The sequence below is a fragment of the Leucopleurus acutus genome, assembly GCF_964270905.1.
Source record: "Leucopleurus acutus genome assembly, chromosome: X".
NCBI classification, from domain to species: domain Eukaryota; kingdom Metazoa; phylum Chordata; class Mammalia; order Artiodactyla; family Delphinidae; genus Leucopleurus; species Leucopleurus acutus.
The window spans coordinates 52647094-52660667 of record NC_139148.1 but is presented as its reverse complement, the minus strand read 5'-3'; the positions used below and the strand labels follow the sequence as shown (position 1 = coordinate 52660667).

The 13574-nt window shown below is 39.7% G+C and overlaps 1 protein-coding gene across 5 annotated transcripts in view; it reads left to right on the top strand.

The window, feature by feature from the left end:
- ARHGEF9 (Cdc42 guanine nucleotide exchange factor 9) overlaps positions 1 to 13574 on the top strand; it is a gene marked incomplete at both ends in the record, with an annotated part of 218694 nt that overhangs the window by 145082 nt on the left and 60038 nt on the right. For all 5 annotated transcript variants that reach the window (XM_082864062.1, XM_082864060.1, XM_082864061.1 and 2 more), the window contains one exon: positions 10441 to 10673. In XM_082864062.1, coding sequence (XP_082720188.1) covers positions 10441 to 10673 — 233 coding nt within the window. The remainder of the gene's footprint in view (positions 1 to 10440; positions 10674 to 13574) is intronic.

The window sequence follows — 13574 nt, the reverse complement described above, 5'->3', positions numbered from 1 at the left end:
CTATCCAGACAACTAAAACTTTCTCCATATCAGCAATAAGGCTGTTTCAATTTCTTATCATTTGTGTGTTAACTGGAGTAGCACTTTTAATTTCCTTCAAGAACTTTTCCCTTGCCTTCACAGCTTGGCTGTTTGGCACAAGAGGCCTAACTTTTAGCCTATCTCGGCTTTTATCATACCTTCCTCACTAAGTTTAATTATTCTAGCTTTTGATTTAAAGTGCGAGACATGTGTCGCTTCCTCTCACTTGAACACTAGAGGCCATTGTAATGTTATTAATTGGCTTAACTTCAATATTGTGTCTCAAGTAATAGTGAGCCCCAAGGAGTGGGAGAGAGATGGAGGAACAGTGGAGCAGTCAGAATACACAACATTTATACACTGAATTCACCTTCTTACCTGGGTGAGGTTTGTATCACCCTCAAGCAATTACAACATTAACATCAAAGATCACTGATCACAGATTACCATAACAAATATAGTAATAGTGAAAAAGCTTGAAACATTCCAAGAATTGCCAAAATGTAGCATAGAGACATGACGTGAGCAAATGCTGTTGGAAGAATGGCGCCAATAGACTTGCTCAACCAGGATTGTCCCAAACTTCAACTTGTAAAAAACAATGTGAAGTGCAGTAAAGTGAAGTGCAATAAAATGAAGGATGCCTGTATACCATTTACCCAGATTCACCTAATATTAACATTCTATTTTTTAGTTTTCTAAGGAACCTCCATACTGTTCTCCATAGTGGCTGTATCAATTTACATTCCCACCAACAGTGCAAGAGGGTTCCCTTTTCTCCATACACTCTCCAGCATTTATTGTAGATTTTCTGATGATGCCCATTCTAAACGGTGTGAGGTGATACCTTATTGTAATTTTGATTTGCATTTCTCTAATAATTAGTGATGTTGAGCATCTTTTCATGTGCCTTTTGGCCATCTGTATGTCTTCTTTGGAGTAATATCTACTTAGGTCTTCTGCCCATCTTTTGATTGGGTTGTTTGTTTTTTTGATACCATATGACCCAGCAATCCCACAACTGGGCATATACCCTGAGAAAATAACTCAAAAAGACACATGCACCCCAATGTTCCTTGCAGCACTATTTACAATAACCAGATCATGGAAGCAACATAAATGCCCATCAACAGACGAATGGATAAAGAAGATATGGTACATATATACAACGGAATATTACTCGCGATAAAAAGGAAGGAAATTGGGTCATTTGTAGAGACGTGGATGGACCTAGAGACTGTCATACAGAGTGAAGTTAGTCAGAAACGGAAAAACAAATACTGTATATTAACACATATATGTGGAATCTAGAAAAATGGTACAGATGAACCGGTTTGCAAGGCAGAAATAGAGACACAGATGTAGAGAACAAACATATGGACACCAAGGGGAGAAAGCAGGGGGAAGATGGTGGTGGGATGAATTGGGAAATTGGGATTGACATATATACACTAATATGTATAAAATAGATAACTAATGAGAACTTGCTATATATCACAGGAAACTCCACTTCACTGTGCAGTAGAAACTAACAGAACATTGTGAAACAACTATATCCCAATTAAAAAAAAAAGCATTCTACTGATTTTGATGAATCACTTGAATGTGCTCACCCTCTCCTAACCCATCCTCCCCTCTCTCTACATTTACACACATACACACACACACACAAACAAACACACGTACACATATATACACGTATATGTTTTTTCTTCAGTCATTTGTGTTTAACTTGCATACATCAGTAATCTTTACCCCTGAATAGTCCAAAGTGTATTTCCTAAGGAACATTCTATGGAGACAATTTGAGGCTCTGGATGATGTGATTCTTTCAAACAGAAATTTATTATATTTTTCAATCTTTTCTAACTATTCTCAGTGGTAAGATTTTCTAAAACTATTTAGTCTGCCGCTACCAGAAATAGAACCTCTGACTATCACTTTTTATGATCCAGTGCCATAATTTTTTGCCACTTGTGTTTTACTATTTTCAGGGCCAGTCATCTCTCATTACCCTTCCTTTAGAGAATTTACCAGCTTTTCCTACTTATATATTTATTTTTTTAAACATCTTTATTGGAGTATAATTGCTTTACAATGGTGTGTTAGTTTCTGCTGTATAACAAAGTGAATCAGCTACATGTATACATATATCACCATATCACCTCCTTCTTGAGCCTCCCTGCCACCCTCCCTATCCCACCCCTCTAGGTGGTCACAAAGCACGGAGCTGATCTCCCTGTGCTATGCAGCTGCTTCCCACTAGCTACCTATTTTGCTTTTGGTAGTGTATATATGTCAATGCTACACTCTCACTTCGTCCCAGCTGAACCTTCCCCACCACGTATCATCAAGTCCATTCTCTATGTCTGCATCTTTATTCCTGTCCTGCCCCTAGGTTCATTAGAACCTTTTTTTTTCTTTAGATTCCATATATATGTGTTAGAATACAGTATTTGTTTTTCACTTTCTGACATACTTCACTCTGTATGACAGACCATAGGTCCATCTACCTCACTACAAATAATTCAATTTTGTTTCTTCTTATGGCTGATTAATATTCCATTGTATATATGTGCCACATCTTCTTTACCCATTCATCTCCCAATGGACACTTAGGTTGCTTCCATGTCCTGGCTATTGTAAATAGAGCTGCAATCAACATTGTGGTACATGAGTCTTTGAATTATGGTTTTCTCAGGGTATATGCCCAGTAGTAGGATTGCTGGGTCATATGGTAGTTCTATTTTAAGTTTCTTAAGGAACCTCCTTACTGTTTTCCATAGTAGCTGTATAAATTTACATTCCCACCAATAGTTCAAGAGGGTTTCCTTTTCTCCACACCCTCTCCAGCATTTATGGTTTATATAATTTTTTTAAAAACATCTTTATTGGTGTATAATTGCTTTACAATGGTGTGTTAGTTTCTGCTATATAACAAAGTGAATCAGCTATACAAATACATATAACCCCATATCTCTTCCCTCTTGTGTCTCCCTCCCTCCCACCCTCACTATCCCACCCCTCTAGGTGATCACAAAGCACCGAGCAGATCTCCCTGTGCTATGCGGCTGCGTCCCACTACCTATTGGTTTTACATTTGGTAGTGTATATATGTCCATGCCACTCCCTCACTTTGTCCCAGCTTACCCGTCCCCTACCTGTATCCTCAAGTCCATTCTCTAGTAGGTCTGCATCTTTATTCCCGTTCTGCCCTATGTTCTTCATGACTCTTTTTTTTTTTTAGATTCCAAATATGTGTTAGCATATGGTATTTGTTTTTCTCTTTCTGACTTACTTCACTCTGTATGACAGACTCTAGGTCCATCCACCTCCCTACAAATAACTCAATTTTGCTTCTTTTTATGGCTGAGTAATGTTCCATTGTATATTTGTGCCACATCTTTATCCATCCATCTGTTGATGGACATTTAGGTTGCTTCCATGTCCAGGCTATTGTAAATAGAGCTGCAATGAACATTGTGCTGCATGACTCTTTTTGAATTATGGTTTTCTCAGGGTATATGCCCAGTAGTGGGATTGCTGGGTCATATGGTAGTTCTCTTTTTAGTTTCTTAAGGAACCTCCATACTGTTCTCCATACTGGCTGTATCAATTCACACTCCCACCAACAGTGCAAGAGGATTCTCTTTTCTCCACACCCTCTCCAGCATTTATTGTTTGTAGATTTTTTGATAATGGCCATTCTGACTGGTGTGAGGTGATACCTCATTGTAGTTTTGATTTACATTTCTGTGATGATTAGTGATGTTGAGCATTCTTTCATGTGTTTGTTGGCAATCTGTATATCTTCTTTGGAGAAATGTCTATTTAGCTCTTCTGCCCATTTTGGAATTGAGTTTTTTGTTTCTTTGCTATTGAGCTTCATGAGCTGCTTGTAAATTTTGGAGATTAATCCTTTGTCAGTTGCTTCATTTGCAAATATTTTCTCCCATTCTTAGGGATGTCTTTTCGTCTTGTTTATGTTTTCCTTTGCTGTGCAAATGCTTCTAAATTTCATTAGGCCCCATTTCTTTATTTTTGTTTTTATTTCCATTTCTCTAGGAGGTGGGTCAAAAAGGATCTTGCTGTGATTTGTGTCATAGAGTGTTCTGCCTATGTTTTCCTCTAAGAGTTTTATAGTGTCTGGCCTTACATATAGGTCTTTAATACATTTTGAGTTTATTGTTGTGTCTGGTGTTGGGGAGTGCTCTAATTTCATTCTTTTACATGTAGCTGTCCAGTTTTCCCAGCAACACTTACTGAAGAGGCTATCTTTTCTGCACTGTATATTCTTGCCTTTTTTATCAAAAATAAGGTGACCATAGATGCATGGGTTTGTCTCTGGATTTCTATCCTGTTCCTTTGATCTATATTTCTGTTTTTGTGCCAGTACTATGCTGTCTTGATTACTATAGCTTTGTAGTATAGTCGGAAGTAGGAGAGCCTGATTCCTCCAGCTCCATTTTTCTTTCTCAAGATTCCTTTGGCTATTCAGGGTCTTTTGTGTTTCCATTCAAATTGAGAATTTTTTTTGTTCTACTTCTGTGAAAAATGCCATTGGTAGTTTAAGGATTGCATTGAATCTGTAGATTGCTTTGAGTTGTACAGTCATTTTCACAATGTGGATTCTTCCAATCCAAGAACACGGTATATCTCTCCATCTGTTTGTATCATCTTTAATTTCTTTTATCAGTGTCTTATAGTTTTCTGCATACAGGTATTTTGTCTCCTTAGGTAGGTTTATTCCTAGGTATTTTATTCTTTTTGATGCAATGGTAAATGGGAGTGTTTCCTCAATTTCTCTTTCAATTTTTTCATCATAGTGTATAGGAATACAAGAGACTTCTGGGCATTAATTTTGTATCATGCCACTTTACCAAATTCATTGATTAGCTCTAGTAGTTTTCTAGTAGCATCTTTAGGATGCTCTATGTATAGTATCATGGCATCTGCAAACAGTGACTGTTTTACTTCTTTTCCATTTTGGATTCCTTTTATTTCTTTCTCTTCTCTGATTGCCATGCATAAAACTTCCAAACCTATGTTGAATAGTGGTGAGAGTGGGCAACCTTGTCTTCTTCCAGATCTTAGAAGAAATGGTTTCAGTTTTTCACCATTGAGAACGATGTTGGCTGTGGGCTTGTCATATATGGCTTTATTATGTTGAGGTAGGTTCCCTCTATGCTTACTTTCTGGAGAATTTTTATCATAAATGGGTGTTGATATTTGTCAAAAGCCTTTTCTACATCTACTGAGATTATTACATGGTTTTTATTCTTCAGTTTGTTAATATGGTGCATAACATTGATTCATTTGCATATATTGAAGAATCCATGCATTCCGGGGATAAACCCTACTTGATCATGGTGTATGATCCTTTCAATGTGCTGTTGGATTCTGTTTGCTAGTATTTTATGGTGGATTTTTGCATCTATGTTGTTCAGTGATATTGCCCTGTAGTTTTCTTTTTTTGTGACATCTTTGTCTGTTTTTGGTGTCAGAGTGATGGTGCCCTATTGAATGAGTGTGGGAGTGTTCCTCCCTCTGCTATATTTTGGGAGAGTTTGAGAAGAATATGTGTTAACTCTTCTCTAACCATTTGATAGAATTCACCTGTGAAGCCTTTTGGCCCTATGCTTTTGTTTGTTGGAAAATTTTTAATCACAATTTCAATTATAGTGCTTGTGATTTGTCTCTTCATGTTTTTTATTTCTTCCTAGTTCAGTCTTGGAAGCTTGTACTTTTCTAAGAATTTTACCATTTCTTCCAGGCTGTGTATTTTATTTGCATATAGTTGCTTGTAGTAGTATCTCATGATCCCTTTTATTTCCACAGTGTCAGTTGTTACTTCTTTTTCATTTCTAATTTGGTTGCTTTGAGTCTTGTCCTTTCTTTTTTTCTTGATGAGTCTGGCTACTGGTATGTCAATTTTACCTTCTCAAAGAATCAGCTTTTAGTTTTATTGATATTTGATTTTTATCCTTTAATTTGTTAATATGGTGTATCACGTTGATTGACTTGCATATATTGAAACAGTAGTTTCCTTCATTTCCTTTTCATTTATTTCTCATGTGATTATATGATTTCTTTCCTTCTGCTAACGTTTTTTTGTTGTTCTTCTTTCTCTCATTGCTTTAGGTGTAAAGTTAGGTTGTTTATTTGAGATTTTCTTTTTTCTTGAGTTAAGATTGTATTGCTGTAAACTTCCTTCTTAAAAACTGCTTTTGTGGCATCCCATAGGTTTTGGGTCAATGTGTTTTCATTGTCACTTGTTTCTAGGTATTTTTTGATTTCCTCTTTGATTTCTTCTGTGATCTCTTGGTTATTTAGTAGTGTATTGTTTAGCCTTCCTGTGTTTGTATTTTTTACAGTGTTTTCACTGTAATTGATATCTAGTCTCGTAGCACTGTGGTTGGAAAAGATACTTGATACGATTTCAATTTTCTGAAATTTACCAAGGCTTGATTTGTGTCCCAAGATATAATCTATCCTGGAGAATGTTCCATGAGCACTTGAAAAGAAAGTGTATTCTGTTGTTTTGGGGTGGAATGTTCTATAAATATCAATTAATTCCATCTTGTTAAGTGTATCATTTAAAGCTTGTGTTTCCTTATTTATTTTCAGTTTGGATTATCTGTCCATTTGTGAAAGTGGGGTGTTAAAGTCCCCAGTATGATTGTGTTACTTTCAGTTTCCCCTTTTATGGCTGTTAGCATTTGCCTTATTTATTGAGGTGCTCCTATGTTGGGTGCATAAATATTTACACTTGTTATATCTTCTCTTGGATTGATCCCTTGATCATTATGTAGTGTCCTTTTTTGTCTCTTGTAATAGTCTTTATTTTAAAGTCTATTTTGTCTGTTATGAGTATTGGTATGCCAGATTTCCTTTGATTTCTATTTGCATGGAATATCTTTTTCCATCCCATCACTTTCAGTCTGTATGTGTCCCTAGGTCTGAAGTGGGTTGCTTGTAGACAGCATTTACACACGTCTTGTTCTTGTATCCATTCAGCCATTTTGTGTCCTTTGGTTGGAGAATTTAATCCACTTACATTTAAGGTAATTATCGATATATATGTTCCTATTACCATTTTCTTAATTATTTTTTTGTAAGTCTTTTCCTTCTCTTGTGTTTCCTGCCTAGAGAAGTTGCTTTAGCATTTTTTGTACAGCTGGTTTGATTGTGCTGAATTCTCTTAAGTTTTGCTAGTCTGTAAAAGTTTTAATTTTGCCATCAAATCTGAATGAGATCCTTGCTGGGTAGAATAATCTTGGTTGTAGGTTTTTCCCTTTCATCACTTTTAATATGTCCTGCCACTCCCTTCTGGCTTGCAGAATTTCTGCTGAAAGATCAGTTGTTAAGCTTATGGGGATTCCCTTGTATGTTATTTTTTGCTTTTCCCTTGCTGCTTTTAATATTTTTGGTTTGTATTTAATTTTTGATTGTTTCCTTAATATGTGTCTTGCCATGTTTCTTGGATTTATCCTGTATGGGACTCTCTGCTCTTCCAGGACTTGATTGACTATTTCCTTTCCCATGTTAGGGAAGTTTTCGACTATAGTCTCTTCAGATATTTTCTCATACACTTTCTTTTTGTGTTCTTCTTCTGGGACCCCTATAATTTGAATTTTGTTGCATTTAATGTTGCCCCAGAAGTGTCTATTCATTCTTTTTTCTTTATTCTGCTCTGCCACAGGTATTTGCAGTATTCTATCTTCCAGCTCACCTATCCATTCTTCTGCCTCAGTTATTCTGCTATTGATTCCTTCTAGAGTATTTTTCCTTTCTTTGTTTGTGTTCTTCATCACTGTTTGTTTGCTCTTGAGTTCTTCTAGGTCCTTGTTAAACACTTCTTGTATTTTCTCTATTCTATTTCTGAGATTTTGGATCATCTTTACTATCATTACTCTTAATTGTTTTTCAGGTAGACTGCCTATTTCCTCTTCATTTGTTTGTTCTGCTGGGTTTTTGCCTTGCTCCTTCATCTGCTTCATATTTCTCTGTCTTCTCATTTTGTTTAACTTAGTGTGTTTTGGCTCTCCTTTTCCTCAGCTTTGTAGTTCCCATTATTTTTGTTTTGCCCCCAGTGGGTGAGATTGGTTTATTTGCTTATGTAGGCTTCCTGGTGGATGGGACTGGTGCATTTCTTCTGGTTGGTGGAGATGGATCTTGTTTCTCTGGTGTGCAGGGCCACATCCGGTGTGGTGTTTTGTGGTGTCTGTCAACTTAGCATGACTTTAGGCAGCCTCTCTGCTAATTGGTGGGTTTTTGTTCCTGTCTTGCAAGTTGTTTGCTGTGGGGCATCCAGCACCAGAGCTTGCTGGCCATTGGGTGGAATGGGTCTTAGTGTTGATGAAGTCTCTGGGAGAGCTCTTGCTTATTGATATTACATGGGGCTGGGAGGTCTGTGGTGGTCCAATATCCTGGACTTGGCTCTCCCACCTCAGAGGCTCATGCCCGTCATCCAGCTGGAGCACCAAAATCGTGCCAGCCACACAGCTTGGAAGTAAAGGAAGGAAAAAAAAGAACGAACAGATAGAACCCCAAACCAAATGGTAAAAACAAAACTAAACAGACAAAATCAGACAAAGAAACGTACCCATGTGTGCACACAAACACACACACACACACACACACACACACACACTCATAAAAAACAAACAACCAAAAAACAACAAGAGCAGAAAAAGAAAACAAAACAAAACTACCAGACAGAACCCTAGGACAAATGATATCAAACCCAAAGAGACCAAATCATACAAAGATACATACATACATGCATTTACAAAAAGAGAAAAAGGGGGAATAATTAAAAATAAAAATATTTTAAAAATTTAAAATAAAGGAAGGTAACAACCAAACCAATAAACAAATCCACCAGTGATAACAAGCACTTAAAACTAAACTAAGAGAAACATAAAACCAAAAACAAATCAGACTTAGAAAGCAAACCCCAAGTCTACAGTTTCTCCCAAAGTCTACCACCTCAATTTTGGGAACATTTGTTGTCTATTCAGCTACTCCACAGATGCAGGGTTTTATCAAGTTGATTGTGGGGATATAATCCACTGCTCCTGAGGATGCATGGAGAAATTTCCCTTTCTCTTCTTTGTTTGCACAGCTCCTGGGATTCAGCTTTGGTTTTGGCCCTGCCTCTGCATGTAGGCCACCCTCAGGTGTCTGTTCCCCACCCAGACAGGAGTGAGTTCAAGCAGCAGCTGATTAGGGCTCTGTTGCTCGCTCCAGCCAGGGAGAGGGAAAAGTATGGTAGTCAGAATTAGAATGTGGGGGTGAGCCTGCAGCACCAGAGGCTGACATGACATTGCAACAGCCTGTGGTGCACCATGTGTTCTACCAGGGAAGTTGTCCCTGGATCATGGGACCCTGGCCATGGTTTGCTGCATGGGTATCCATGGAAGTGTGGGTAGTGACCTGCACTTACACAAAGGATTCTTGGTGGCAGTGGTGGCAGTGTTAACGGTCCATGACCATCTCTGTGGTCCAATCTGATAGCTGTGGCTCACTCCTGTCTCTGGAGCTCATTTAGGTGGTGCTCTGCCCTCTGTGGGCACAAGGAGCAGGAATCCCCTCTCCTCGCACACCCCAAAACAGTGGTCTCTTGCCTCTCCATCTGATCCAGACATTTTCCCAGACTCCTTCCTGGCTAGCTGTGGTACACTAGTCCACTTCAGGCTGTCTTCACACAGCCAACCCCAGTCCTTTCCCTGAGGTCTGACCTCCGAAGCCTGAACCTCAGCTCTCAGCTCCCACCCACCCCGATGAGTGAGCAGACAAGCATCTTAGGCTGGTGAGTGCTGGTTGGCACTGATCCTCTGTGCGGGAATCTCTCCACTTTCCCTTCTGCACCCCTGTTTCTGCACTCTCCTCCATGGCTCTGAAGCTTTTCCCCCACCTGTTCCCACCAGTGAAGGGGCTTCCTAGTGTGTGCAAACTTTTCCTCATTCACAGCTCCCTCCCAGTGGTGCAGGTCCCATCCCTATTCTTTTGTCTCTGTTTTTTCTTTTTTCTTTTGCCCTGCCCAAGAACATGGGGAATTTTTTGCATTTTGGGAAGTCTGAGCTCTTCTGCCAGCATTCAGTAGGTGTTCTGTAGGAGTTGTTTCACATGTAGATGTATTTTTGATGTATTTGTGTGGAGGAAGGTGATCTCCATGTCTCACTCCTCCACCATCTTGAAGGTCTCTTTTATTTATTTTTATATATGAATTTTTACAGGTTGTCTAATTCCCAAATAATTTCTTTATTATTAAATTATGAATCAATGTAGGAAAGATTGACATTATCATTTTTATATTTCTACATAAGTAGAGGGTCTGTTTTCCCATTTCTCCAGAACTTCTTTTGGAGTTCTCAGTAGCCTTTCCCTTTCTCTCTATCTTTCCTCTGCTCACAGCAAGATGGATTCTGGATATACTCTGAGTACTGTAACAACCACCTGGACGCCTGTATGGAGCTCTCCAAACTGATGAAGGACAGCCGCTACCAGCACTTTTTTGAGGCCTGTCGCCTCTTGCAGCAGATGATTGACATTGCTATTGATGGTTTCCTTTTGACGCCAGTGCAGAAGATCTGCAAGTATCCCTTACAGTTGGCTGAGCTCCTCAAGTATACCGCCCAGGACCATAGGTAAGGGATTGAGGGAGGCAGGAGTGAAGGAGAGAGCCTCCTCTACATGTTAATCCTTATTGAGAATGTATGTCCTCTTGCCTTTTCTGAATTTCTGTTAGCTTATATACACAATGGGATGATGACATATTCTTGCTTACCTCTGAAGACTGTTGTGTATATAAAGTGAGACAATGCTTATCAGTTGCTTATAAACTTATAAATCAATATATACACAAAATCAGTGTTCATCATTATTGTACCACTTAGACACTACCTTCAGGGAGCTTATAGCCTGGTCCTTAGTCCTGAGTTCAGCCAAGTGAATCAACTGTTTATTCTACTCTGCTCAATAGAGTCAAATATCCTGGTAACAGACTGCCCTACTTGTACTGACCTTAGATTTCTTCTGAAAGGCTACACCCCTGGTCTTCTTTAGTCTTTTACACCCTCCTCTGCCTCATCCCAACTGTACCTTCCCCTTAGACACACAGCATGACTGGGGGAAAATAGACTTGAGACTTCCCCTGAAGTTTTCTCAAAGTTTTTCAGTATTTTCAAGAAAACCAACCCAAAAAGGATGAAGGAGCTTATCTTTCTCTGAATGGAAATGACACTCCTAACCCTCTATTAGTAAGGTATATGCTGGGAGTCATCTCCAACAATGGGAATGGTCTACAGTGAACCATCCCCTATTTTTTCATGTGCTTTGCTTCATAACCTAGAGCCCCCAGCCTATTTATAGCCTGCTTTTAATTGGTATTAAATCCGTGACCTTAGGTTTATTGCCCCAGCTCTCAGCTCTCTTCCTGATTGATCACTATAAGAATAAAGAAGGCCTTTGCTCAATTTCCCTTAGTTTCTGGTTGCTTCTCATCAGGCCTGCTTCGTACTTTCATTTGGCTCCACTGCCTGGTTTCCTTGGATCTGACTTCCAGACCTAGTTGCATAAGGCCATCGGTATGCGTAGGTTGGTTTTTTTTATGTCAAGCTTCTAGGCCAATCCCTAGGTTCATTTTTAAGTTGATGTTGTTCTTTAGCATATCATGGGTTATGTGCTTCAGTGGTCTGAAGCCCTGGACAGATTTCAGATTTGAAACCAAATGTAGTAGCAGTGGACTCTCCCTTTGTATGAGTAACACCACCAGTGGTAACTCTGCCTTCCTTGTTCTGTTGGCTGTGAGCGAGGCAGGTGTAGAAGGACCTTGCAAAGGAGGACTCTGTTCCCTTCTCCCTGAGTCTGTTTACTAGCTGGGGAATAGTGGGAGTACTAATTAGACATGAAATTTGGAGGTGACTAAATCTCACTTAAAATATTTAATACAGCCCATTGCCAAAACTGAGTCCCAAGTTTTCTAAGGAGAAAACTTGTAAGAGCTAATAGGATGTTAAAGAACCCCAACTAAAATATCTTAATATTTTAAAAATAAAAATGGAAAACATTTATGGCACCTAAAATGGAAAGGGCCTTAGAGGAAGGTCTTCTAGTCAGACTTATTCATTCTATGGCTAGACAGACTGAGTCCCAGAAAGGGAAAATGACAAAGAGCAAGTCTGTGGCAAAGCAGGGACACAAAGTATGGACAGTGGTCTGGGAACCTAACTTTTTAAAGAGCGCTCCAGGTGATTTTCATGCCAAGGAAGATTTGTGAGCCATTGTACTAGCCAGTCTGGAAGGCCTTTTCTAGTTCTGCCATCCCATGTTGTAATGAATCTAAATGACCTCCACAGGAATACTTCAAGGTGCTAAGTGACCAGAAGCAGCCACTATTGCACCTAAATCTCAGTGGAGCTGCTTTCAGACCAGTGGTTTTAAAACCAGTATATTTAAAGAGTGATTCTCAAATGTTTTTATATCACAGCTCATCTCCCACCTACTCCTGAGTGTCTGCTCTAAAAATTATACTTGTGGACTGATGATATTAACTAGGTAAATTATGTATTTACATAAATGTTTTTAAGAGCCCCCCAAGGACCAATTTTAAAGCACAGCCAAAAATTATGTTTGTCTTTTAGACCAAAGCAACCCCAGGGCCTTTTGGGTTTAGTGGGAGCCAACAAGATAGCATATCTCCCTGGGATTTCCCATTCCTGTGCACCTTCACCTTGTGAGTGGAACCCCTGCATCAAGGCCTTCTTATCCTCTGGGTCTCTGGTCCCCTCTCCTTCCACCCCTAGGCTCAGGGGTGCTGAGAGAATGGCTCAGGCAGTCGCAGGCTACATCAATCCCTGTCCTCATTTGGGGTGACCCATTGGGCCTAGCACTATCCCCAGGCCATGGGCCACTCCTTCTTGCAGGCCTCAGAAAGCTTTATCAAGGTGATAGCTCCTGTGATGCATGCCAAAGTAGCTTGGGTTTGAAGGCAATTAGAGGCTAATGCCAGGTTGAAGACTTAGGTTGATAGGTGTTCAGATAGGTAGGTCTGAAATGCAAGCAGGCAGAGTAGTCCCTGAGGGAGAAGATTAGGTGGATAGAGAGTGGTAAATGGAGAATAATACTACCATTGTTTACAGAAGGGTGACATGTCCCCACCCCCCCACCCAACCTTGCTTAAGCTGCTAAGAAGAAAGACTACGAGAGGGAGGTTAGCTGACCTGCCTGGAACAAGACAATCTTGGTTCAGTCAGTCTCCTCACTAGGGTGCTGGGCTCAGACCTCATCTGGAAGCCTGAGGGCTCTGAGCAGGGTTCAGGCTAGACCACAGCTATTTACTTTTTTCTCTCACCCACTCCTAAAGCTAGTGGGGAAGGTTAGAGATGGTGACATACCCCCCTCTAACCATCATGAGAAAGGCAGCCAGCTAAAAATGGCAAAGGTTGACTGACAGTATGGCACAGTGGCAGTGATAAATTCATGGCTAAGTAGTACATGGGGTCAGGCAGAGGTAATAAGCATTCTCATGCCAGCACTGTCCAATAGGA